This window comes from Pristiophorus japonicus, chromosome 16 (genome assembly GCF_044704955.1).
Source record: "Pristiophorus japonicus isolate sPriJap1 chromosome 16, sPriJap1.hap1, whole genome shotgun sequence".
Classification (NCBI taxonomy): Eukaryota; Metazoa; Chordata; class Chondrichthyes; family Pristiophoridae; genus Pristiophorus; species Pristiophorus japonicus.
In genome coordinates this window covers 22,191,825-22,217,759 of record NC_091992.1, presented here as the reverse complement: position 1 = coordinate 22,217,759, position 25,935 = coordinate 22,191,825, and the positions used below count along the sequence as shown (strand labels likewise).

The following is a 25,935-nucleotide window of genomic DNA, read 5'->3' as shown; positions in this document are numbered from 1 at the left end:
TCAGTGTGATCTTTCTGCTTTCACATGCTCTGTCTTTCTTGTGGCACTGTGGCTAAACACTCCCATTAGTGCGAAATGTGAAACCAGATATACGCTGTAGATTTGCATCGAATGGAAATTGGATTGAAATGATTCATTTCATGTAAGATCTATAACAGCTGTTGGGAAAGGGGCCTTTCATCTCTTTTGTCTGGACCCAAAGGTGGAACGTCCGTGTTCTTGAATGTACTTGTCCACAGTCCCGGAATTTAGTCAAACCATATTGGGTATCTAAATGCTCAAGGATAGAACACTTTTGTAGCAGACCATCAGTGTTTTCTTTCTCTTCTCTGTCAATTAAAGCTATCTTAGGTGAAGCAATTCATTACAACCGACGTTCCCTCGCAGTTGGTCAGCCATGTGCCCTGTCCCACCGAGCCCGGGACCACCGTTTCCGATATGAAATTCCACGCATGCGCCGCACACCCAAAAATATTTTGGCGGGGGGGGGGGCGGAATGTTGATTATAATATATCTTAATCTTTATAATGACAGCCACGGTATTACCATTTTTCCTTACACGTCTGTAATGTGCCTAGGGACAGTTTTTCAATGTTAAGAGCATAAGAAATAGGAGCAGGAGTAGGCCATATGGCCCCTCGAACCTGCTCGGCCATTTAATACAATCATGGCTGATCCAATCATGGACTCGGGTCCACTTCCCCGCACGCGCCCCATTACCCCTTATTCCCCTATCGGTTAAGAAACTGTCTATCTCTGTCTTAAATTTATTCAATGATCCAGCTTCCACCGCTCTCTGAGGCAGCGAATTCCACAGATTTACAAACCTCTAAGAGAAGAAATTCCTCCTCATCTCATACATAGATACATAGAAGATAGGTGCAGGAGTAGGCCATTCGGCCCTTCGAGCCTGCACCACCATTCAATGAGTTCATGGCTGAACATGCAACTTCAGTACCCCATTCCTGCTTTCTCGCCATACCCCTTTATCTCTCTAGTAGTAAGGACCACATCTAATTCGTTTTTCAATATATTTAGTGAATTGGCTTCAACAACTTTCTGTGGTAGAGAATTCCACAGGTTCACCACTCTCTGGGTGAAGAAGTTTCTCCTCATCTCGGTCCTAAATGGCTTACCCCTTATCCTTAGACTGTGACCCCTGGTTCTGGACTTCCCCAACATTGGGAACATTCTTCCTGCATCTAACCTGTCTAAACCCGTCAGAATTTTAAACGTTTCTATGAGATCCCCTCTCATTCTTCTGAACTCCAGTGAATACAAGCCCAGTTGATCCAGTCTTTCTTGATATGTCAGTCCCGCCATCCCGGGAATCAGTCTGGTGAGCCTTTGCTGCACTCCCTCAATGGCATAAATGTCCTTCCTCAAGTTAGGAGACCAAAACTGTACACAATACTCCAGGTGTGGCCTCACCAAGGCCCTGTACAACTGTAGCAACACCTCCCTGCCCCTGTACTCAAATCCCCTCGCTATGAAGGCCAACATGCCATTTGCTTTCTTAACCGCCTGCTGTACCTGCATGCCAGCCTTCAATGACTGATGTACCATGACACCCAGGTCTCGTTGCACCTCCCCTTTTCTAATCTGTCACCATTCAGATAATAGTCTGTCTCTCTGTTTTTACCACCAAAGTGGATAACCTCACATTTATCCACATTATACTTCATCTGCCATGCATTTGCCCACTCACCTAACCTATCCAAGTCACTCTGCAGCTTCATAGCATCCTCCTCGCAACTCACACTGCCACCCAACTTAGTGTCATCCACAAATTTGGAGATACTACATTTAATCCCCTCGTCTAAATCATTAATGTATAATGTAAACAGCTGGGGCCCCAGCACAGAACCTTGCGGTATCCCACTAGTCACTGCCTGCCATTCTGAAAAGTACCCATTTACTCCTACTCTTTGCTTCCTGTCTGACAACCAGTTCTCAATCCATGTCAGCACACTACCCCCAATCCCATGTGCTTTAACTTTGCACGTTAATCTCTTGTGTGGGACCTTGTCAAAAGCCTTCTGAAAGTCCAAATACACCACATCAACTGGTTCTCCCTTGTCCACTCTACTGGAAACATCCTCAAAAAATTCCAGAAGATTTTTCAAGCATGATTTCCCTTTCACAAATCCATGCTGACTTGGACCTATCATGTCACCTCTTTCCAAATGCGCTGCTATGACATCCTTAATAATTGATTCCATCATTTTACCCACTACCGATGTCAGGCTGACCGGTCTATAATTCCTGTTTTCGCTCTCCCTCCTTTTTTAAAAAAAAGTGGGGTTCTATTGGCTACCCTCCACTCCATAGGAACTGATCCAGAGTCTATGGAATGTTGGAAAATGACTGTCAATGCATCCGCTATTTCCAAGACCACCTCCTTAAGTACTCTGGGATGCAGTCCATCAGGCCCTGGGGATTTATCGGCCTTCAATCCCATCAATTTCCCCAACACGATTTCCCGACTAATAAGGATTTCCCTCAGTTCCTCCTTCTTACTAGACCCTCTGACCCCTTTTATATCCGGAAGGTTGTTTGTGTCCTCCTTAGTGAATACCGAACCAAAGTACTTGTTGAATTGGTCTGCCATTTCTTTGTTCCCCGTTATGACTTTCCCTGATTCTGACTACAGGGGACCTACGTTTGTCTTTACTAACCTTTTTCTCTTTACATATCTATAGAAGCTTGCAGTCCGTCTTAATGTTCCCTGCAAGCTTCCTCTCGTACTCTATTTTCCCTGCTCTAATCAAACCCTTTGTCCTCCTCTGCTGAGTTCTAAATTTCTCCCAGTCCCCGGGTTTGCTGCTATTTCTGGCCAATTTGTATGCCACTTCCTTGGCTTTAATACTATCACTGATTTCCCTTGATAGCCATGGTTGAGTCACCTTCCCTTTTTTATTTTTACGCCAGACAGGGATGTACAATTGTTGTAGTTCATCCATGCAGTCTCTAAATGTCTGCCATTGCTCATCCACTGTCAACCCCTTAAGTATCATTTGCCAATCTATCCTAGCCAATTCATGCCTCATACCTTCAAAGTTACCCTTCTTTAAGTTCTGGACCATGGTCTTTGAATTAACTGTTTCATTCTCCATCCTAATGTAGAATTCCACCATATTATGGTCACTCTTTCCCAAGGGGCCTCGCACAACGAGATTGCTAATTAATCCTCTCTCATTACACAACACCCAGTCTAAGATGGCCTCCCCCCTAGTTGGTTCCTCGACATATTGGTCTAGAAAACCATCCCTTATGCACTCCAGGAAATCCTCCTCCACCGTATTGCTTCCAGTTTGGTTAGTCCAATCTATATGGATATTAAAGTCACCCATGATAACTGCTGCACCTTTATTGCATGCACCCCTAATTTCCTGTTTGATGCCCTCCCCAACATCACTACTACTGTTTGGAGGTCTGTACACAACTCCCACTAACGTCTTTTGCCCTTTGGTGTTCTGCAGCTCTACCCATATAGATTCCACATCATCCAAGCTAATGTCCTTCCTAACTATTGCATTAATCTCCTCTTTAACCAGTAATGCTACCCCACCTCCTTTTCCTTTTATTCTATCCTTCCTGAATGTTGAATACCCTTGGATGTTGAGTTCTCAGCCCTGATCATCCTGGAGCCACTTCTCATAATATCTGTTAACATCTATTTGCACATTTAATTCATCCACCTTATTACGCATACTCCTTGCATTAAGACACAGAGCCTTCAGGCTTGTCTTTTTAACACACCTTGTCACTTTAGAATTTTGCTGTAATGTGGCAATTTTGTTTTTTGCCTTGGTATTCCCTGCCCTCCACTTTTACTATTCTCCTTTCTATCTTCTGCCTCTGTCTCCCTTTTATTTCCCTCTGCCTCCCTGCATAGGTTCCCATCCCCCTGCCATATTAGTTTAACTCCTCTGCAACAGCACTAGCAAACACTCCCCCTAGGACATTGGTTCCGGTCCTGCCGAGGTGTAGACCATCTGGTTTGTACTGGTCCCACCTCCCCCAGAACCGGCTCTAATGCCCCAGGAATTTGAATCGCTCCCTTCTTCACCACTCCTCAAGCCACGTATTCATTTGCGCTATCCTGCGATTCCTACTCTGACTAGCACATGGCACTGGTAGCAATCCTGAGATTACTACTTTTGAGGTCCTACTTTTTAATTTAGCTCCTAGCTCCCTAAATTCGTCTCGTAGGACCTCATCCCGTTTTTTACCTATATCGTTGGTACAACGACAACTGGCTGTTCACCCTCCCTTTTCAGAATGTCCTGCACCCGCTCCGAGACATCCTTGACCCTTGCACCAGGGAGGCAACATACCATCCTGGAGTCTCTGTTGTGGCCACAGAAATGCCTATCTATTCCCCTTACAATCGAATCCCCTATCACTATAGCTCTCCCACTCTTTTTCCTGCCCACCTGTGCAGCAGAGCCACCCACGGTGCCATGAACTTGGCTGCTGCTGCCCTCCCCGATGAGTCATCCCTCTCAACAGTACCCAAAGCAGTGTATCTGTTTTGCAGGGGGATGACCGCAGGGGACCCCTGTACTACCTTCCTTACACTACTCTTCCTGCTGGTCACCCATTTACTATCTGGCTGAGTACCCTTTACCTGCGGTGTGACCAACTCGCTAAACGTGCTATTCACGTCATTCTCAGCATCGTGGATGCTCCAGAGTGAGGCCACCTGCAGCTCCAGCGCCACAATGCGGTCAGTCAGGAGCTGGAGGTGGATACACTACCCGCACACGTAGTCGTCAGTGACACCGGAAGCGTCCCTGACTTCTCACATAGTACAGGAGGAGCATAACACATGTTCAAGCTCTCCTGCCATGACTTAACCCTTAGATACACTTAAGTTGGCAACAACAATGCTAAATATTACTTACTGATAAAGAAAGAAAAAGAAAAGCTACTCACCAATCACCAGCCAATCACTTACCCTCTTGGCTGTGACGTCACCTTTCGATTTCTTTCTACTTCTTTTTTGCCTTCTCCCTGCAGCTGCACAAGCAGGCACTTCCCGACTCTCTCCACGCACCTGGAACTCCCGAGCCTCTCCGATGCGTTGGGCCTTTTATAGGCCTCAGCGACACAACTCCCAACTCTCTCCACGCACCTGGAACTCCCGAGCCTCTCCGACGCGTTGGGCCTTTTATAGGTCTCAGATTTAAATGGGCGGCCCCTTATTCTAAGATTATGCCCTCTAGTTCTAGTTGCCCCCGTCAGTGGGAACATCCTCTCTGCATCCACCTTGTCAAGTCCCCTCATAATCTTATACGTTTCGATAAGATCACCTCTCATTCTTCTGAATTCCAATGAGTAGAGGCCCACGCAATCTTTCCTCATAAGTCAACCCCCTCATCTCTGTTAAGTGTCCGCCTTGAGTTAGTGATAGCACTCTTGCCTCTGAGTCAGAAGTGTTATAGGTTAAAAAACCTACTCTTAGTGACTTGAGAACATACTTTAAGCTGCCACCCTTGTTCAGGTGGACATCAAATATCCAATAGCATTCTTCAAAGAAGAACAAGGGATTTTCTCTCGCTGTCCAGGCCAACATTTATCCCTTGACCAAGGCCACCATATAAAGCAGGTTCTCTGGTCATTTATGTCATTGCTGCCTTGCTGTGTGCAAAATGGCCACTGCTTTTCTCCACATTGCAACAGTGACTACGCTTAAAAAAAGGACTTTACTTGCTGTGAAGCACTTTGGGAAGTCCTGAGGTCATGAAAGGCACAATATGCAGTCAGAATCAGGGGAAGTCATAACGGGGAACAAAGAAATGGCGGACCAATTGAACAAGTACTTTGGTTCGGTATTCACTGAGGAGGACACAAACAACCTTCCGGATATAAAAGGGGTCGGAGGGTCTAGTAAGGAGGAGGAACTGAGGGAAATCCTTATTAGTCAGGAAATTGTGTTGGGGAAATTGATGGGATTGAAGGCCGATAAATCCCCAGGGCCTGATGGACTGCATCCCAGAGTACTTAAGGAGGTGGCCTTGGAAATAGTGGATGCATTGACAGTCATTTTCCAACATTCCATTGACTCTGGATCAGTTCCTATGGAGTGGAGGGTAGCCAATGTAACCCCACTTTTTAAAAAAAGGAGGGAGAGAGAAAACAGGGAATTCTCGACCGGTCAGCCTGCCATCAGTAGTGGGTAAAATGATGGAATCAATTATTAAGGATGTCATAGCAGCGCATTTGGAAAGAGGTGACATGATAGGTCCAAGTCAGCATGGATTTGTGAAAGGGAAATCATGCTTGACAAATCTTCTGGAATTTTTTGAGGATGTTTCCAGTAGAGTGGACAAGGGAGAACCAGTTGATATGGTATATTTGGACTTTCAGAAGGCTTTTGACAAGGTCCCACACAAGAGATTAATGTGCAAAGTTAAAGCACATGGGATTGGGGATAGTGTGCTGACATGGATTGAGAACTGGTTGTCAGACAGGAAGCAAAGAGTAGGAGTAAATGGGGACTTTTCAGAATGGCAGGCAGTGACTAGTGGGGTACCGCAGGGTTCTGTGCTGGGGCCCCAGCTGTTTACATTGTACATTAATGATTTAGACGAGGGGATTAAATGTAGTATCTCCAAATTTGCGGATGACACTAAGTTGGGTGGCAGTGTGAGCTGCGAGGAGGATGCAATGAGGCTGCAGAGCGACTTGGATAGGTTAGGTGAGTGGGCAAATGCATGGCAGATGAAGTATAATGTGGATAAATGTGAGGTTATCCACTTTGGTGGTAAAAACAGAGAGACAGACTATTATCTGAATGGTGACAGATTTGGAAAAGGGGAGGTGCAACGAGACCTGGGTGTCATGGTACATCAGTCATTGAAGGTTGGCATGCAGGTACAGCAGGCGGTTAAGAAAGCAAATGGCATGTTGGCCTTCATAGCGAGGGGATTTGAGTACAGGGGCAGGGAGGTGTTGCTACAGTTGTACAGGGCCTTGGTGAGGCCACACCTGGAGTATTGTGTACAGTTTTGGTCTCCTAACCTGAGGAAGGACATTCTTGCTATTGAGGGAGTGCAGCGAAGGTTCACCAGACTGATTCCCGGGATGGCGGGACTGACCTATCAAGAAAGACTGGATCAACTGGGCTTGTATTCACTGGAGTTCAGAAGAATGAGAGGGGACCTCATAGAAACGTTTAAAATTCTGACGGGGTTAGACAGGTTAGATGCAGGAAGAATGTTCCCAATGTTGGGGAAGTCCAGAACCAGGGGTCACAGTCTAAGGATAAAGGGTAAGCCATTTAGGACCGAGATGAGGAGGAATTTCTTCACCCAGAGAGTGGTGAACCTGTGGAATTCTCTACCACAGAAAGTTGTTGAGGCCAATTCACTAAATATATTCAAAAAGGAGTTAGATGAAGTCCTTACTACTAGGGGAATCAAGGGGTATGGTGAGAAAGCAGGAATAGGGTACTGAAGTTGCATGTTCAGCCATGAACTCATTGAATGGCGGTGCAGGCTAGAAGGGCCGAATGGCCTACGTTTCTATGTTTCTATGTTTCTATAAGTTCTTTCTCGTACAGATCACTTTCAATTTGGCAGATGGAAAAAAAGAATCAGGTTGATTTTAACTTATCATATGAAAGAAGTCTTGTGGAAGTATTATTCTCCCCAATAACGTGGCCAGTGGTCTTGCTTGTTTGAGACATGAATAGCATTAGCAGGGCACACCATTGACTCTCAGCGAGGAGTCAAAGAGCAGCTTTGTTATTTATTGTGAAAAAGTAGAGGAGGGCTGTAATTGTTAATTAAAATGTGAACGATACCTTCATGGCCCATTTTTTAAAACCATCTACAAAAGATTATTAGCATCCTTTTGTCTGGATCTTTCTGGTGATTTTTTTTAAACTTAGATCTGAGGGTTAACATCTGTGAAACTGGTTTGGAGGAATTCCTGAGCCCTATAATGTGAGGAAGCATGAATTAGCATACATGAAACTGATCCTTGTGGGTTAACGACTGTATACTGATAATTGCCTTTGAATTCTTAAATTCCGTAACATCTCTAAGCCAGTTCCTTCAATGATGCCATTGATACTCATCATAGTTTGTTGGAAATTCTCGATCTTTAAATTTCTGATCGGAAAGTATTTATCTCAAAACAGCTTGATCTATACTTTTGGGGTCCTACATATGAGACCCTCATATGTATATGAGACTGCAGTTTGGAAAAAGTTGACCTTAAATGTGAGTTGATCATATCCAATTTGATTTTAATTGGGTTCCATTGTATTGCCCTCATAAGCCTACATCTATCCAATTCTAAAGATACTTTTGAGCCCTTTTTTCAGGGAGTTATGGACATTACCCTGGGTTCTCAAAGCTTGTTTTGTTATGAACTGTGAATGCATAAAATTAAGAATATAAGAACTAGGAGCAGAAATAGGTCATACAACCCCTCGAGCTATTCAATAAGATTATGGCTGATCTTCTACCTCAACTCCACTTTCCTGCCCGATCTCCATATCCCTTGATTCTCCTACACTCCAAAAATCTATCTATCTCAGCCTTGAATATATTCAGAGACTCAGCATCCACAGCCCTCTAGGGCAAATAATTCCAAAGATTCACAACCCTTAACAGCAAGGAAAGTATTTAAAAATGAATTCAAAAGATTTGGCAAGGAAGATTTTAAGATTCAAGAACAAGATTATTTACCAGATTCAAAATAGATATTTAACTTATATGAACCTACTTCATTTCATAGTGATAAAAGGTGACAGCCACTTCACGATCAGATGATGGTGGGTTTAGACCCCAGGTCATCACATCAATTCATTACCTCACTCACACTTATGGTGTTTAGGTAAATCACATGAGTTTACAGTTGGGCCATTAGATATAGTGGATTATCATTATGAAGATATGTGGTGTTACACTGCATCACAATTGTATAAGATAACTGATTACACAACACAAGTAATGAATTTGCCTGTGTTATGTCTGGTAACGTTCATTAGTTGCGAAAGACTACAATCCATTCAATGGAAATGCTGAGAGGTCTCATCACAAAAGCATCAAAGCAGCATTGTGTTTATATGTACGCATACTTATATTTATTTTTAAGATCAAATGGGCACTTGCTGCCAGTAAATATGAGCAATAACCAATATCACTGTGACACAGTTTAACCTGAACCATTGGTATAGTTTATCACCAGCATATCTGTGCCCAAATGAGTTATCTTGAATACTTGCACCGTTTCATATGAGATAGTTTATTTTGTGAGAAGGGAAAAATTGGCCGTCAATTTTTGCCCATGGCAAGGACATTGGCAAGGACATATCCTGTCAGCCAGCCCGGGATCATGGAATTACATTGATCATGAAGGGAAAGAGTCAGAAAGTGGGATTTGTGTTAAAATATATCACATCACTTATTGCAAATCTTTACTTAAAGCAATTCTCAAACTAAGAAACAAAACACTGTATAAGCTTCTGTGTTTCACTACAAATACAATTTGGAGATAAATGAAGATGAGAAAGATTGAACATGAGAATTAAATATGTTACACTGTTTTGGCAAGGGATCTTCTGAACTTGGAGTTAAAAGTACAATTTGGAAGGGTTTTGGAAAACTCTGAATTATATCCAACCCATGTTATATCTGATCTGGGAGCATTCAACACTAAATGAAATGCCAATATCCGATGCTTTCACACTCAGATGGCTGATTTTTGTCAAATCCCAATTGTGGAGAATGTTTAATGGCACCATCAAACTGATGGATAAATTGAATTGCCATCACTGATCAAAAGGAGGAAAAATAGAAAGTGTTGTAAATCTGTTTGGATTTGATTCTCTCTTTCCATTAACAGTTGTCCTATTTTTCAACAGTTCATCATTGCCAGTTTCCTGTCAGTTCCTCTAAAACTTAAGCTTTTTAACTATACGTACCCTCATTGGACTGCAGTTGTGGGCTATTGCATTGGTACTTCATCGTTTATCTGCGTTCCGTCCTACATGGTTTACAAAATTGTAATTACTCCAGGAACATTTAAACAGGTATGTGGCACATGTTCAAGTAAATGTTCATATTCAGTTTTACTAACCTGTGGGGACAGGAACGTGGAGCGAGAACAGAGTGTTCAGATTACTCCAAGGGAACTGTGCAAGAGTCAACAGATTGACTGACTGACTATTTAAAATGTTCATTTCCTTATTCACTCATGCATTTTCAGAGGTGTGTTTGATATTCTACTCATTGTTTAGATGTAGAGAGGATTTGAATGCTATCCTCCAGCTCCCTTTCTCCCAATTCTCTCCCCTCCTCTGCTGAAGATGTTGTCTGCTTGTTGGGGTAAAGTTCCACAGGCACCCTGCAGTAACTTGTCCATTGGTCATTCTTCATCGTCCTAAAATTGCGGTATGGAGTCTTGGTAAATGGGAGCTCCATTCTCCGATCTGCTGTCCTGTCTCTCGCAATTTCAAAACTTACGTGTGGACCTGGACAGTCTCAGTAGTTGGGAAACGAAGGTGCAGCCTATCACCAAGATTATAGAAAGAAAGACTTGCATTTATATAGCGTCTTTCACGACCACCGGCCGGATGTCTCAAAGCGCTTTACAGCCAATGGAGTACTTTTGGAGGATAGTCACTGTTGTAATGTAGGAAACACGGCAGCCAATTTGCGCACAAGCAAGCTCCCACAAACAGCAATGTGATAATTGTATTTATTGTCTCTTGAACAGCTCTTAAGTTCAATTTAACTTTCTCCCTATTCTGGAGCTCACTCAGCAATGTGCAGTTAAAATGGCGATCTTCACACACACATGAGGTTTCCCCCTACAGATCGAGGGTACTATACCTCCTAGCTAGAGGGTGCTATACATTCTATCGTTACACCTTTCCTTTCATAAGAAACAAAGTGAGCTTCAATATAAACTGGTAATTAACTTCTTAGGAATATATGTAGTAAACAACTGCAAATTTAACAAACAACAACAAGCAAAAAGCTCAGTTTCAGAAGCAAGTCGGCATTCGGTCATTACAGAAGATGGCCGGGAGTATCGCCAAAATAGGAAACTCCAGCGATCTCCGTGACACCCACACACTATCTGCTGCCAACACGGCCAACTATCACACGAAACAGCACTTCAATGACAACACGCGAAAACAGGGATATGTCGCCTGATATTTCCCGTCTTATTTCTTTGTCTTATTGTTTCTTTATCCAAGTGTCCAGTGTCCATGATTTCTTATTTCTGTACATAGTGTTCCAGGTATTTTAGTGTTGTGCAGATTCTGTTGCTTCGCTTCAAATTGTCTCAGTGGTGTTCTGTGTACTGATCGCTTTAGTCCCTTTATCAGTGCTCTGAGGGGAAATATCAAGCAACATATCCCTGTTTTCACGTGTTGTCATTGAAGTGCTGTTTCGCGTGTTAGTTGGCTATGTTGGCAGCAGATCGTGTGTGGGTGTCACTGAGATCTCTGGAGTTTCAATGAATGTCTCAGCACTCTTTCCCAGATGTTTCCTATTTCAGCGATGCCCCCGGTCATCTTCTGCAATGACCTGATATGACCAAATGCTGACTTGTTTCTGAACCTGAGCTTTTTGCCACATTTTGGTGTCTTGTGTTTGTTTGAGTCTCACTGTTTCTCCTTCCTGCAGTGTAGGAAGTGCTGAAGCACCTCTATTGTAGTAGTGTGCTTGTTTGGCATGGTTCTTTTCTTTGTTGACGTTGATGTCCTGTACGATTCTTGGTTTGAGTAGTTCGTATGCGATTGGGATGTTTGTCTTTGTGTGGCGACTGAGCAAGCGATGTGCTGGCGAACTATCAAGGTCTTCAGTTGGTGTGTTTGGCCAGATCAGAAGGTTCATGCAGAAGTCACCACGATCTTTCTTTGTCTTCTTGATTAAACGCGTTGCGAGCTTAACCGCGTTCTCAACCTTTCCGTTGCTTTGTGGATATTCTAGTGAGCTTGTTGCGTGATCAAATCCATATTTTGTGGCAAAGTTTGTGAACTGTTGTGAGTTGAAAGGGGGTCCATTGTCGGATTGAACAGTGTCTGGAATATCGTGATTGGAGACGTTTTTCTTGAGAGGTGTTTGATGATGACAGTGGCATCTTCCTTTCCGTACAGATTGTCTATCTCGAAATAGTCCGAGTAGTAGTCCACTGTGCATAAGGAGTCTTGGCCATTGAGTGTGAATATGTTACAACCAATCTTTTCCCACGGTCTCTGAGGGAGGTTGTGACTTATCAATGGCTTTTTTGGTTGGCTCGATTGATAGGTGTTACATGTTTCACACTTTGAAACATAATCTTTTATGTCACCGTTCAGTCCTCATCGGTGAATGGATTCTCTGGCACGTCGAAGAGTGCTTTCGACACCAGTGTGAGCAGCATGGAGTCGCTGATGAATATCGAATCTCAGGGTTTTTGGTATGACAGAGTGATAGCTTTTGAAGACTATGCATCCTGTGTGAAGTATGCATGCGTTTCAGGCGGGCATTCATGTGTCGTTTCTGGCCATCCCATTGTGATTTGTTGTATGACCAGTTGTAGTGTGGAGTCGCTTGCAGTACACGTTGTATGTTAGTCAATCCTTGTTTGGAGGGTGGGAGAAAGTCCACCATATGGATGCATTCCACTGCAATTTCAGTTGGTGATCTCTGCTCATTTTTGAGGTATGCGTGTGAGATGGTGTCTGCTAGGTACATTTCTTTTTCTTGTTAATACTTTATTTTGACGTCTTATTTGTTGAGCTGAATGAGCAGATATTGTAGCTGCTTGGGTGCTACAGATAACGGCTTGGTGGTATGGTAACCAAAGGCTTATGGTCTGTCCATAGTGTGATCTTGCGACCGTATATGTATACTGATGGTTTCATTCCTTTCCGAAGACTTGAGCGAGCAGCTCCTTTTCGATTTGAGAGTATTGCATTTCTGCTGGAGTGAGCACTCGGCTCGCGTATGTGATTGGTTGTCCCTGTTGCAGAAGGACGAACCCAAGACCCTTGCTCGAAGCATCTCCTTGACCTTTGGTTACAAGTTTGGGGTCAAAGTACTGGAGCACTGGAGAATCTGTCACATATAGTTTGATAGCTTCAAACGCTTTGTCTTGTTCTTCAGTCCATTTCCAGACCGCGTCTTTATGAGTAAGCCGTCGCAGAGGCTCGCTGAGGTGTGAAAGATCTGGCAAGAATTTTGTGACGTATTTTGTCATGCCGACAATCGTTGTACACCTGCGATATCCTGCGGTTTCTGCATTTCATTTGTTTGCGACCCCTTTGCTTGGGTTGGCTTTGAGTCCATTACTAGACAGTATGTGTCCCATGTATTTCACTGGGAGCTCTTGTATTCGAACTTATCGAAGTTTAGTTTGATGTTTCACTCTCTGCATGAATTTGCATAAGTTTGCATCTCACAGCATCCAGTGATCAAGACATCGTCTGCAATCTTGTAGACTCCATCTAGACCCTCGAGGTTCTGGTCTAGTTTCTGCTGGAAGATATCTGGGGCAGGACTGATGCCAAATGGCACTCTATTATATCGATATCGTCCCTATGGAGTCTGGAAGGTCGTGAGGTAGGAGCACTCTGTGTCGTGTTCACATTGCAAGAAACCCTCCTTGTAGTCTAATTTAGTGAAGACCTTTACATTTAACATCAGTGAAAAGATGTCATCGATCACAGGAAGTGGATAGTGTCTGAATTTCAGGGCATTGTTTAGATGTTGAGGGTCGATACATACTTGTAACTTTCCATTTGTTTTTTTTTTACAGTCACTAAGACTGGATATCCAGTCCGTCGGTTCAACAACTTTCGTGATGATTTTTCATTCTTCCAAATGATCGAGTTCCTCTTTCAGCGTTTGTTTAATCGCTATTGGCACCCGTCTGGGTGGCACTACAGCTGGTGTCGCTGATTCTTTAAGTTCAAGGTGAACTGTCCCTGGCATGTGTCCAAGTCCCTTAAACACATCCATATACACATTGTTGACATTAGTTTTTGACGCTAGCGAGATGTTTGCATTGTTCATAGTTTGAGATTTGCATGGTTCATTTATCACCGCGATATTCTGATGCTGCACTTGTATCAGTTGTACCTGTTGAGCAGTGCGTGAGCCAATCAGTGGTGCACTTTGGCCCTCAATGATCATAAAGGGCACAACGTACTTTTGCTTGTTCTTTGTATTTTCCAGTGGCACATTAAAAGTTCCTACCACAGGAATGGTTGCATGGTTGTCATATAGTGACAGTGTTATCTTAGATTCATTTACCTTTAAACCTTTAGGTAAGTATGTATGAGGTAACACATTGCATCTGGCCACACAATCTATTTTAATTTTTACCATTTGAACTTTAATGGAGAAGTTAGCCATAATCTTGTTCGGATACTTTCTGTCAGCTTTGTCCTCGATTGTGTGATCAACTTTACCAAGCATCTCTACGGTCATGACTTCAAAATCAGAATGAAGAACTATTGACATGTCCTTATCTTTAGGCTTATATGTAGACTTCTGCCACGATCCATTCTGTCTGCGCTTTTGAGAAAAGTGATTTTGTTTGCTGCAACTTGTGCAGGTCTTCCCATATGCTGGGCATCTAGTTTTTGACAGCTCATGTCTTTTGCCACAATATCTACAATTGTTCATGAACTCTTTGTCTGTGAATTCTTTCTTTGTGGGTTAGGGTTTCGGTCTGATTACTTTGACATCTTCAGAGTCTAAATCTGTTTTAGTGAGCTTCATGGCTTTCATTTGCACAACTGTGGCCTCTGTAGCTTTACAGAGCATCACACATTTATCTAGTGTTAGGCTTGATTCTTGCAACAGCCTCTTACACAAAGTGTTATCAGATATTTCGCAGACTATGGTCTCTGATTTAAATCATCCCTAAAATTGCCAAAATCACATGATGATGCAAGCTCCCTCACTTTCATGAGATATCTGTCAAAACACTCGTCTCCTTGTGCACAGTTGTTAAAGTGGTATCATTCATAGATGATGTTGGTTTTACCTTTACAGTGCTCTTCCCAGAGCTTCAAAATAATCTCAATTTCCCGTTTGTCTTCCTCTGATTTGTAGGGAAGATTATTGTGGATAACTAGGACATCTGTCAATGGCAATGATAAACGTTGCAACCCTAATTCTGTCTTTTTTTCCACAATATTCATGATGATTTCATAGATGTCCCACAGCTGTTTGAATTTTTTCCAGTTGGCTTTCAAATCGCCAGTCACCTGCAATGGAGGTGGGAGAGGAATGTGCGTGGGAGTTGGCACTGTGGTGGTCATGATAGCTCGCTACAGTTTAGGACTTTGAGTATGTCACATAAATATATACAGTTCAAATCACCAGAGGACTAGAACAAGTCTAATTAGTAAAATACCGTGGCCATGTAATTGTTGAAATACTTTTTCAATCAAGACTCTTCAATAGCATATGCTACCTTAAGTTTAGTTTACTAATATCTCTAGATTACTCTGCAAGCTTATGACTATTTTTGCCCTTTGAGTCCGATGATATTGTTCATTTCGCAACCATTCCATCCATAGCAAAATAGGTACATACAATTTCACCGATCCACGCAGGATGTGTACTGCTCGACACTACAATGCTTAATGTTGATTTCAGTCAGCTCGAAAAAGTCTTACCGTTCCAATATTTTGATCGTAGATGCATTTGACAAAAGATGGGAAGTATCCACTTCTGACACCATGTATTTATTGTCTCTTAAGTTCAGTTCAACTCTCTTTATTCTGGAGCTCAGTCAGTAATGCGCAGTTAAAATGGCGATCTTCACACACAAGGTTTTCTCCTATCAAGATCGCTATACCTCCTAGCTGGAGGGTGCTATAGATTCTATGGTTTTGCTATGTTCATTGAGGAATAAATATTGGCCAGGACACCAGGGATAACTCCCCTGCTCTTATTTGAAATAGTGCCATGGGATCTTTTATGCCCACCTGAGAGAGCAGACGGGAGCTTGGTTTAACATCTCATTCAAAAGAAGGCACCTCTAACAGTACAGCACTCCTTTAGTACTTCACAGGAATGTCAGCCTAGATTTTTTTTTATGTGCTCATGTCTCTGGAGTGGGACTTGAACCCACAACCTTCTGACTCAGAGGAGAGTGTGCTACCCACTGAGCCATGGCTGACACAATAGACAGTAAAAGCGGGGACAAATCTATTGAACTGCAAATGGCAGAACAACTCAACGCAGTCTTGTTCTCACACAAATTATCTACACATTCTTCCAGCAAGAGTTGCGCGACAGTATTAAGAAGCAGGAACGCAAGCTGATTTTCCAAACCCAGGACCAAATTTTAGTGCCACAACCGGCTGATATCAGCTGACTCAGCACAGACCAAGTATTGAAACTGAGAACATCTTGGTCTGTATTGCTTAGCTATTCACTTGCCTTAGGTGTTGTTTTAACAACATAAGAACATAAGAAACAGGAGCAGGAGTAGAATATTTGGCCACTCGAGCCTGCTCCACAATGCAATAAGATCATGGCTGATCTGATCTTGGGCTCAGCTCCACTTGTTTCCCGCTTCACATAACCCTTCACTCCCATATCGCTCAAAAATCTATCTCCACCTTAAATATATTCAATGACCCATCCTCCACAGCTCTCTGGGGCAGAGAATTTTGTAACTTCTCTCCATTTAAATAATTAGCTTTTTTATTTTTCCTGCCAAATGGATAACCTCACATTTTCCCACATTATACTCCATCTGCCAAATGTTTGCCAACTCACTTAGCCTGCCTATATCCCTTTGAAGATTTTTTATGTCCTCCTCACCTTTCCCACCCATCTTTGTACCATTAGCAAACTTGGCTACATTACACAAGAACATAAGAAATAGGAACAGGAGTAGGCCATACGGCCCCTCGAGCCTGCTCCGGCATTCAATAAGATCATGGCTGATCTGATCATGGATTCAGCTCCACTTCCCCGCCCGCTCCCCATTACCCCTTATCGTTTAAGAAACTATCTATTTCTGTCTTAAATTTATTCAATGCCCCAGCTTCCCCAGTTGAACTACTACAATTGTACATTCCTGTCTGGCGTAAAAATAAAAAAGGGAAGGTGGCTCAACCGTGGCTATCAAGGAAAATCAGGGATAGTATTAAAGCCAAGGAAGTGGCATACAAATTGGCCAGAAATAGCAGCGAACCTGGGGACTGGGAGAAATTTAGAACTCAGCAGAGGAGGACAAAGGGTTTGATTAGGGAAGGGAAAATGGAGTACGAGAAGAAGCTTGCAGGGAACATTAAGACGGATTGCAAAAGTTTCTATAGATATGTAAAGAGAAAAAGGTTAGTAAAGACAAACGTAGGTCCCCATCAGTCAGAATCAGGGTAAGTCATAACAGGGAACAAAGAAATGGCATACCAATTGAACAAGTACTTTGGTTCGGTATTCACTAAGGAGGACACAAACAACCTTCCGGATATAAAAGGGGTCAGAGGGTCTAGTAAGGAGGAGGAACTGAGGGAAATCCTTATTAGTCGTAAAATTGTGTTGGGGAAATTGATGGGATTGAAGGCCGATAAATCCCCAGTGCCTGATGGACTGCATCCCAGAGTACTTAAGGAGGTGGCCTTGGAAATAGCGGATGCATTGACAGTCATTTTCCAACATTCCATTGACTCTGGATTAGTTCCTATCGAGTGGAGGGTAGCCAATGTAACCCCACCTTTTAAAAAAGGAGGGAGAGAGAAAACAGGGAATTATAGACCGGTCAGCCTGACCTCAGTAGTGGGTAAAATGATGGAATCAATTATTAAGGATGTCATAGCAGCGCATTTGGAAAGAGGTGACATGATAGGTCCAAGTCAGCATAGATTTGTGAAAGGGAAATCATGCTTGACAAATCTTCTGGAATTTTTTGAGGATGTTTCCAGTAGAGTGGACAAGGGAGAACCAGTTGATGTGGTATATTTGGACTTTCAGAAGGCTTTCGACAAGGTCCCACACAAGAGATTAATGTGCAAAGTTAAAGCACATGGGATTGGGGTAGTGTGCTGACATGGATTGAGAACTGGTTGTCAGGAAGCAAAGAGTAAGAGTAAATGGTACTTTTCAGAATGGCAGGCAGTGACTAGTGGGGTACTGCAAGGTTCTGTGCTGGGGCCTCAGCTGTTTACACTGTACATTAATGATTTAGACGAGGGAATTAAATGTAGCATCTCCAAATTTGCGGATGACACTAAGTTGGGTGGCAGTGTGAGCTGCGAGGAGGATGCTATGAGGCTGCAGAGTGACTTGGATAGGTTAGGTGAGTGGGCAAATGCATGGCAGATGAAGTATAATGTGGATAAATGTGAGGTTATCCACTTTGGTGGTAAAAACAGAGAGACAGACTATTATCTGAATGGTGACAGATTAGGAAAAGGAGAGGTGCAACGAGACCTGGGTGTCATGGTACATCAGTCATTGAAGGTTGGCATGCAGGTACAGCAGGCGGTTCAGAAAGCAAATGGCAAGTTGGCCTTCATAGCGAGGGGATTTGAGTACAGGGGCAGGGAGGTGTTGCAACAGTTGTACAGGGCCTTGGTGAGGCCACACCTGGAGTATTGTGTACAGTTTTGGTCTCCTAACTTGAGGAAGGACATTCTTGCTATTGAGGGAGTGCAGCGAAGGTTGACCAGACTGATTCCCGGGATGGTGGGACTGACCTATCAAGAAAGACTGGATCAACTGGGCTTGTATTCACTGGAGTTCAGAAGGATGAGAGGGGACCTCATAGAAACGTTTAAAATTCTGACGGGTTTAGACAGTTTGGATGCAGGAAGAATGTTCCCAATGTTGGGGAAGTCCAGAACCAGGGGTCACAGTCTAAGGATAAGGGGTAAGCCATTTAGGACCGAGATGAGGAGAAACTTCTTCACCCAGAGAGTGGTGAACCTGTGGAATTCTCTACCACAGAAAGTAGTTGAGGCAAATTCACTAAATATATTCAAAAGGGAGTTAGATGAAGTCCTTACTACTAGGGGGATCAAGGGATCATGGGATACTGAATTTGCATGTTCAGCCATGAACTCATTGAATGGCGGTGCAGGCTAGAAGGGCCGAATGGCTTACTCCACCTATTTTCTATGTTTTCCACAGCTCTCTGAGGCAGTGAATTCCACAGATTAACAACCCTCTGAGAAGAAAAAATTTCTCCTCATCTCTGTTTTAAATGGGCGGCCCCTTATTCTAAGATCATGCCCTCTAGTTCTAGTCTCCCCCATCAATGGGAACATCCTCTCTGCATCCACCTTGTCAAGCCCCCTCATAATATAGTATGTTTCGATAAGATCACCTCTCATTCTTCTGAACTCCAATGAGTAGAGGCCCAATCTACTCAACCTTTCCTCATAAGTCAACCCCCTCATCCCCGGAATCAACCTACATTCGGTCCCTTCATCCAATTCATTAATATAGCTTGTAAATAGTTGCCCCAGCACCGATCCCTGTGGCACCGCACTAGTTACTGTTTGCCAACCGGAAAATGACCCATTTATCCCGACTCCCTGTTTTCTGTTAGTTAGTCAATCTGCTATCTATGCTAATATATTACCCCAACCCCATGAGCTTTTATCTTGTGCAGTAACCTTTTGTGACACCTTATCAAATGCCTTCTGGAAATCCAAATACACCACATCCACTGGTTCCCCCTTATCCACCCTGCTCGTTATATCCTCAAAGAACTCCAGCAAATTTGTCAAACATGATTTCCCTTTCATAAAACCATGCTGACTCTGCTTGACTGTATTATGCTTTCCCAAATGTCCTGCTACTGCTTCCTTAATAATGGACTCCAGCATTTTCCCAATGACAGATGTTAGGCTAACTGATCTGTAGTTTCCTGCTTTCTGTCTGCCTCCTTTTTTAAATAGGGGTGTTACATTTGCAGTTTTCCAAACCACTGGGACCTCCCCAGAATCCAGGGAATTTTGGTAGATTACAACCAATGCATCCACTATCTCTGCAGCTACTTCTTTTAAGACCCTAGGATGCAGGCCATCAGATCCAGGGGACTTGTCGACCTTTAGTCCTATTATTTTACCGAGTACTTTTTCTTTAGTGATAGTGATAGTTTTAAGTTCCTCCCTCTCTATAGCCCCTTGATTATCCATTATTGGGATGTTTTTAGTGTCTTCTACTGTGAAGACCGATACAAAATATTTGTTCAAAGTCTCTGTCATTTTCCTGATCCCCATTATCAATTCCCCAATCTCATCCTCTAAGGGACCAATGTTTACTTTAGCCAATCTCTTCCTGTTTATATACCTGTAGAAACTCTTACTATCTGTTTACTATCTGCTTACTCTCATTATCTATCTTCCCTCTCTTATTTTTTTAGTCGTCCTTTGCTGTTTTTTTTAAAAGGTTCCCAACCCTCTGGCCTCCCACTAATTTTGTCCACTTTGTATGCCATTGTTTTCACTTTGATACCATCCTTTATTTCCTTAGTTAGCCACGGATGGTTCTCCCTTCTCAAAGTCTTTCCTTCTCACCGGAATATCTTTTTGTTGAGAGTTATGAAATATCTCCTCAAATGTCCGCCACTGCTTATCAACTTTACACTTTAATCTATTTTCCCAGTCCACTTTAGCCAACTCTGCCTTCATACCTTTTTGTAGTCTCCTTTATTTAAGCTCAGGACACTGGGTTTGAGATCCAACTTTCTCACCCTGCAACTGAATTTGAAATTCAACCATGCTATGTTTACTCTTTCCTAGAGGATCCTTTACTAGGAGATTATTTATTAATCCTGTCTCATTACACAGTACAAGATCTAAGATAGCCTGCTCTCTGGTTGGTTCTGCAATATACTGTTGAAAGAAACTATCCCGAATACACTCTATGAACTCTTCCTCAAAGCTACCTTGGCTAATATGATTTGTCCAATCGATATGAAGGTTAAAATCGCCCATGATTATTGCCATTCCTTTATTACAAGCCTCCATTTTTTTATTGATTTATACTCCGTCCAATAGTGTAGCTACTGCTAGGGGTTCTATCGACTATGCCCACCAGTGACTTTTTCCCCTTATTATTTCTTATCTCCACCCAAACTGATTCTATATCTTGATCTTCTAAGCCAATATCATTTCTCACTACTGCACTGATTTCATCCTTTATTAACAGAGCTACCCCACCTCCTTTTCCTTTCTGCCCATCCTTCCGAATTGTCAGATGCCCCTGAATTTTCAGTTCCCAGCCTTGCTCACCTTCTAACCACATCTCTGTAATGGCTAGCAGATCATATCCATTTTATATCTATTTGTGTCGTCAACTCATCTATTTTTTACGAATCCTGCATGCATTCAGATAAAGAGCTTTTAATTTTGTCTTTTTACAATCTTTCCCTGCTTTGACCCCACTTTCTGATACACTCGTGTTTATACATTCTGTGGCTTCCCGTCTCACTCTGGTTAGAATTTCCCCCAGTGATACCCTGCTCTATTGCCTTCTCCTTGCTCTTTGACTTTTTAAATTTCCGCTCATCTGAATCCTTCCCCCCCCCCCCCCCCCAGTATTTAGTTTAAAGCCCTCTCTACAGCCCTAGTTATTCGATTCGCCAGGGCACTAGTCCCAGCATGGTTCAAGTGAAGCCAGTCCCAGCGGAACAGCTTCCTCTTACCCCATTACTGGTGCCAGTGCCCCATGAACCGAAACTTATTTCTCTCACCAGTCTTTGAGCCACTTGTTTAACTCTCTGATCTTATTTACTCTGTGCAAATTTGCTCATGGCTCAGATAGTAATCCAGAGATTATTACCTTTTATGGTTCTCCTTTTTAATTTAGCCCCCAGCTGCTTGTGCTCTCTGAGCAGAACCTCTTTCTTTCTTCTACCGATGTTAGTCCAGTTGGTAGCACTCTTGCCTTTGAGTCAGTTGATTGCAGGTTCAGGCCCATTAACACAATCTAGTTGGGTATTTTTTGATTTTTCTCCCTCAATCAAAAACAGATCACAAAGCATTCACACCAGCTGGTTGATTATTATACTTAAAGGGAACCCAACTTCTCAGCCAATAAGTGATCATGTCTTGAAGTAGTTACATCAGTTCGACTAATGAATTATATAAATATTATTGTAATGTATTTGCTTCATGGGTTCTTTGCTTAAGAATCCATAGCAACACATTGCTATTAAGAACTAGTCGGTTTATTAACAATGGTTTAACAATCACACTATACATTATCAGTTCATTATAGGCTCACAACTGCAAATCTCATCGTGGATGACCAACACTCAACTGACTACGGTTTTATTGAGTCTTGTGAACATCATGCGATTGGCTAAACCACTCACAATGCAACACAAACCTGTGAGCATATTCACAGGTCTATACATTACAATTGTAAATTAGTTTTCATGGGCTATTGATAGCACTTCCTTCCTTCCAGTATTCTCAGTCTTTACTCTTCTCCTGAAAGAGGCAATGCATGTCAGAATAGTGTTCCACTAAAAGTGGCGTCCCTCAGATATTTAACCCATTTTTTTCCATGGCTCAGCCTATATAAAATGCTAGTTGTCTATTCAGTTCTGTACTCAACCAATGTCAGCAAACTCTCCAAACATACCCACTGCTACTGGATAGCAATCGTGAGTGATTTTATTTCCTCCCTATGCCACGGTCAATTGAAGCATCTTGCCGCTGTCCAGCTGCTGCACCATAGAAGGCTTAAGCCTAGGACCCTCCTGACCTGCGTGCATCAGTATCACAGCAAGCAGTTTACTTCCCCACTGATAGGAAAGTTGGTCTGTATTACGTTTAAGATGATTAAAAGTTGCCAAATGATCATTTGTGGTTGTATGTGTAAAACAATAGAACATTAACTTCTGCTGCAAGAGTTGTAGTTTCTGGAGAGCTTAAGCAATTTGACAAGCAAACAGTACCGATTTGTAACTGTGTGTGCGATGAGGAGATAAGGTGTTGGTCTACAAACAACATGGCAGACAAGATACAGGATGTGTTGCTGTGTTTGGTTTAATGTGAGCAGAATGGTTGCCGTGCATTTATCTAGCTTTAGTTCAGCAAACCATTCTGTAAATTTGAAGCAGTGCTGTTATACAATTTGTGTCACTACATCAGTACACACTGCCCACACGGTACATTAGTAAACCCAGTACCAGAAAGATACATTTCTCTTTTTTTCTATATTGTTTGATTTAGACTTATTTTATAACATAAATCATTTATGTTTTTTAAACCATGTTGATTCTAGTAGTTTTTATTGTTCTAATTAGTGTAAGCTGTGGCTCAGTAGGTAGCACTCTCGCCTCTGAGTCTGAAGGTTGTGGGTTCAAGTCCCCCTCCAGGGACATGAGCACATAAATCCAGGCTGACGCTCCCAGTGCAGTGCTGAAGGAGTGCTGCACTGTTGGAGTTGCCATCTTTTGGATGATATGTTCAACCTGTCTGCTCTCTCAAGTGGACGTCAAAGATCCCATGGCACTATTTCACAGAAGAGCAGGGGAGTTATCCCTGGTGTCCTGACCAAAATGTATCCCTCAATCAACATAACAAAAACAGATCATCTGGTCTTCAGCACATTGCTGTTTGTGGGAGCTTGCTGTGCGCAGGTTTGGCTGCCGCATTTCCCACATTACAACAGCTACTAGACTCCAAAAGTACTTCATTGGCTGTAAAGTGCTTTGAGACATCCGGTGGTCGTGAAAGGCGCTATATAAATGTAAGACTTTTTTTTAAATCAAAAATGATTTATAGTAACTTGCTTATAATTTGCCTTCAACTGTTTTCTTTAACAGCGGATTTTGAAAAGCATAACACCAGAAGTTGATGAAAATGAAACTCCTAATTCTGGTGTCCACCTGGATGCTGTTTGATACAGCCACAGTGAGTGCCCTTAACTTCTTGGACTGACTGCCAAGATCACCCAATGGTATGAGAAGTCAAAAACCGTGCCGAGTGATAGGCACAAGGAGACAAAGTGATCCTCAAAATGCAGCTTAGTGATGTCAGTATTCCCTTCAAATTCTTTAGATTTTTGTGTTATTATTGTACTGGGGGTCCATTAAATATCATTATATACACACACACACACACACACACACATGTATGTGCGTGTGTGTGTATATATATGTAAACACAATTATAAGTCAGAAACGTACTAATTTCTTTTTACTGCCCACAGGGCATTATGTTACACATTGTTTTTATAATGAATGAATACCAGTGACTGCAGACTGTTGCTATGTCCAATAATGTATTTTGTGTATTTTACTGAGCAATTGGTATTCGTATTTATAGGTGAACAATTTATTGGTGAATTACAACGTATCAGAATTTTTTTATGACTAAGTCTCCAAAGCAACATTTCAAAGTTAATTATAAATTTGATTTTAACGTAAGCTGGATTTTTGTTGGGTTGTTAAAGGTTCATTGTAATTCGCTTGTGTATTCGCTTAAAATTTGTAAATTGTCCACTTTTAGTCCAAGTGTAGTCATGAACCTGACTTTCGGTTGTGTTTGCTGGAGTACTGCACATCTACGTTCAGGGTGCCTTATTCCTTATATTCCTGGTTTCCATATTAGGTTATTGCTTTTTTTAACAAATGCAGGTAAATGGGAAACATTCACCAGTCACCCAAAGGAAGAGATAACTGGAAAAGTAAACTTTTTTGTACATAAACGATTTTCTGTTTTAAATGTATTAAAGGAAATGAATATAATTTTTACAAAACATTCCAATATATGCTTTTTCAATTTTACAAAAGTTTCAAGATAGGCTTAAGTACTGTACGTCAAAATGAATGCGATGGTTATATTGGGTTTTCTAGTCAAATAACATCACTAGTTCGATATGTAATTCAATTGATAAAAACAGCAACATCCACTGACAAGATTGCGAAAATTCAAATTACATTATTTTACAACCAGATAGTAATGTAATCCTTGGTCTTCACATATCTGAATGACTGAGCTGTTCAAAAAGTAGTTAAATGTGTGTGGAATTTGTATCCGATTTACTGATTTCTGTTCAAGCCTATGATGCTACAAATGTTGCCCGGGAGGTTACGAAGTGGCCAATGGTATTATCTCACTAAAGAGCTAAGCATGCTCCAAATTATGATGGACATGCTCATTGTGTTTTAACAACCATTGTAAAAGGCAGAGAGGCAAATTCCATGATGCAAAAAAATCTTCTCTCTTGACATGAAAAAGTCTAATTCTGTATTAGGAGTATTACGAGATTCCTGTTGCACATAAAAGGACAACTACAGTAACATAAATTTGCAGTTACTACTTTACATTATATGGTGAGCTGAAATGTGTTGTATCTGGACATCTTAAAAGACATCATTGCTCATTCATGCAACTGTTCTGGCAGCATTTCATCACTACATCCTTAACAGCAGTTCCTTCTACCTGATTCAGTCAACTAACAGGACATTAATTGTGTACTCTTGTGGACAGATCTCATGTCTTTATATTCTATCTGATTCTGTTTGCTCAGGTTTCAAGTGGGGTGCATAATCTTGAAAGATTTTTCTACGGCCAAATATGAAATGGTAGCACAGTTTATGTAAGCACTATGTAAGATTAAGTTTCTTCTAATCAAAGCACCACTCACAGGCGTATGTGAACCACTGCAAATGTTAAGGTCATCCGTCTTGCTTTGTTCAAAACATCAATGTTTTTTTCAATGGCCAGAACAAATTACGTGGATCTGAAGCAGTCAAAGTGAAACATTTGCGATGTTTCCCCACTAGCCCTCTTTCTCTTCCTACAGCACCCAGCAAAATGTATCTTTGACCTTTATCTTCTCAGCTTAGCCACGTATTTCTTTTTTTGCATAGCTAGGGAGGATTGGATGAACAGGTTGCAGCCTCCCCCCCCTGCTGTTGCTTGTGCCAACAGAACACAGCTTACAGCACAGCGAGAGGAAATGTATTTGAATAAAATATAAA

At 42.1% G+C, this 25,935-nt stretch overlaps 1 protein-coding gene across 5 annotated transcripts in view; it reads left to right on the top strand.

Annotated features, from left to right (window-relative positions):
* slc6a4a (solute carrier family 6 member 4a) overlaps window positions 1–24,109 on the top strand; it is an 80,698-nt gene extending 56,589 nt beyond the window's left edge. For all 5 annotated transcript variants that reach the window (XM_070858080.1, XM_070858082.1, XM_070858083.1 and 2 more), the window contains 2 exons: window positions 9,884–10,051; window positions 23,773–24,109. In XM_070858080.1, the coding sequence (XP_070714181.1) occupies window positions 9,884–10,051; window positions 23,773–23,850 (246 nt within the window). In that variant the 3' untranslated portion in view covers window positions 23,851–24,109. The remainder of the gene's footprint in view (window positions 1–9,883; window positions 10,052–23,772) is intronic.
* The last annotated feature ends 1,826 nt before the right edge of the window (window positions 24,110–25,935 follow it).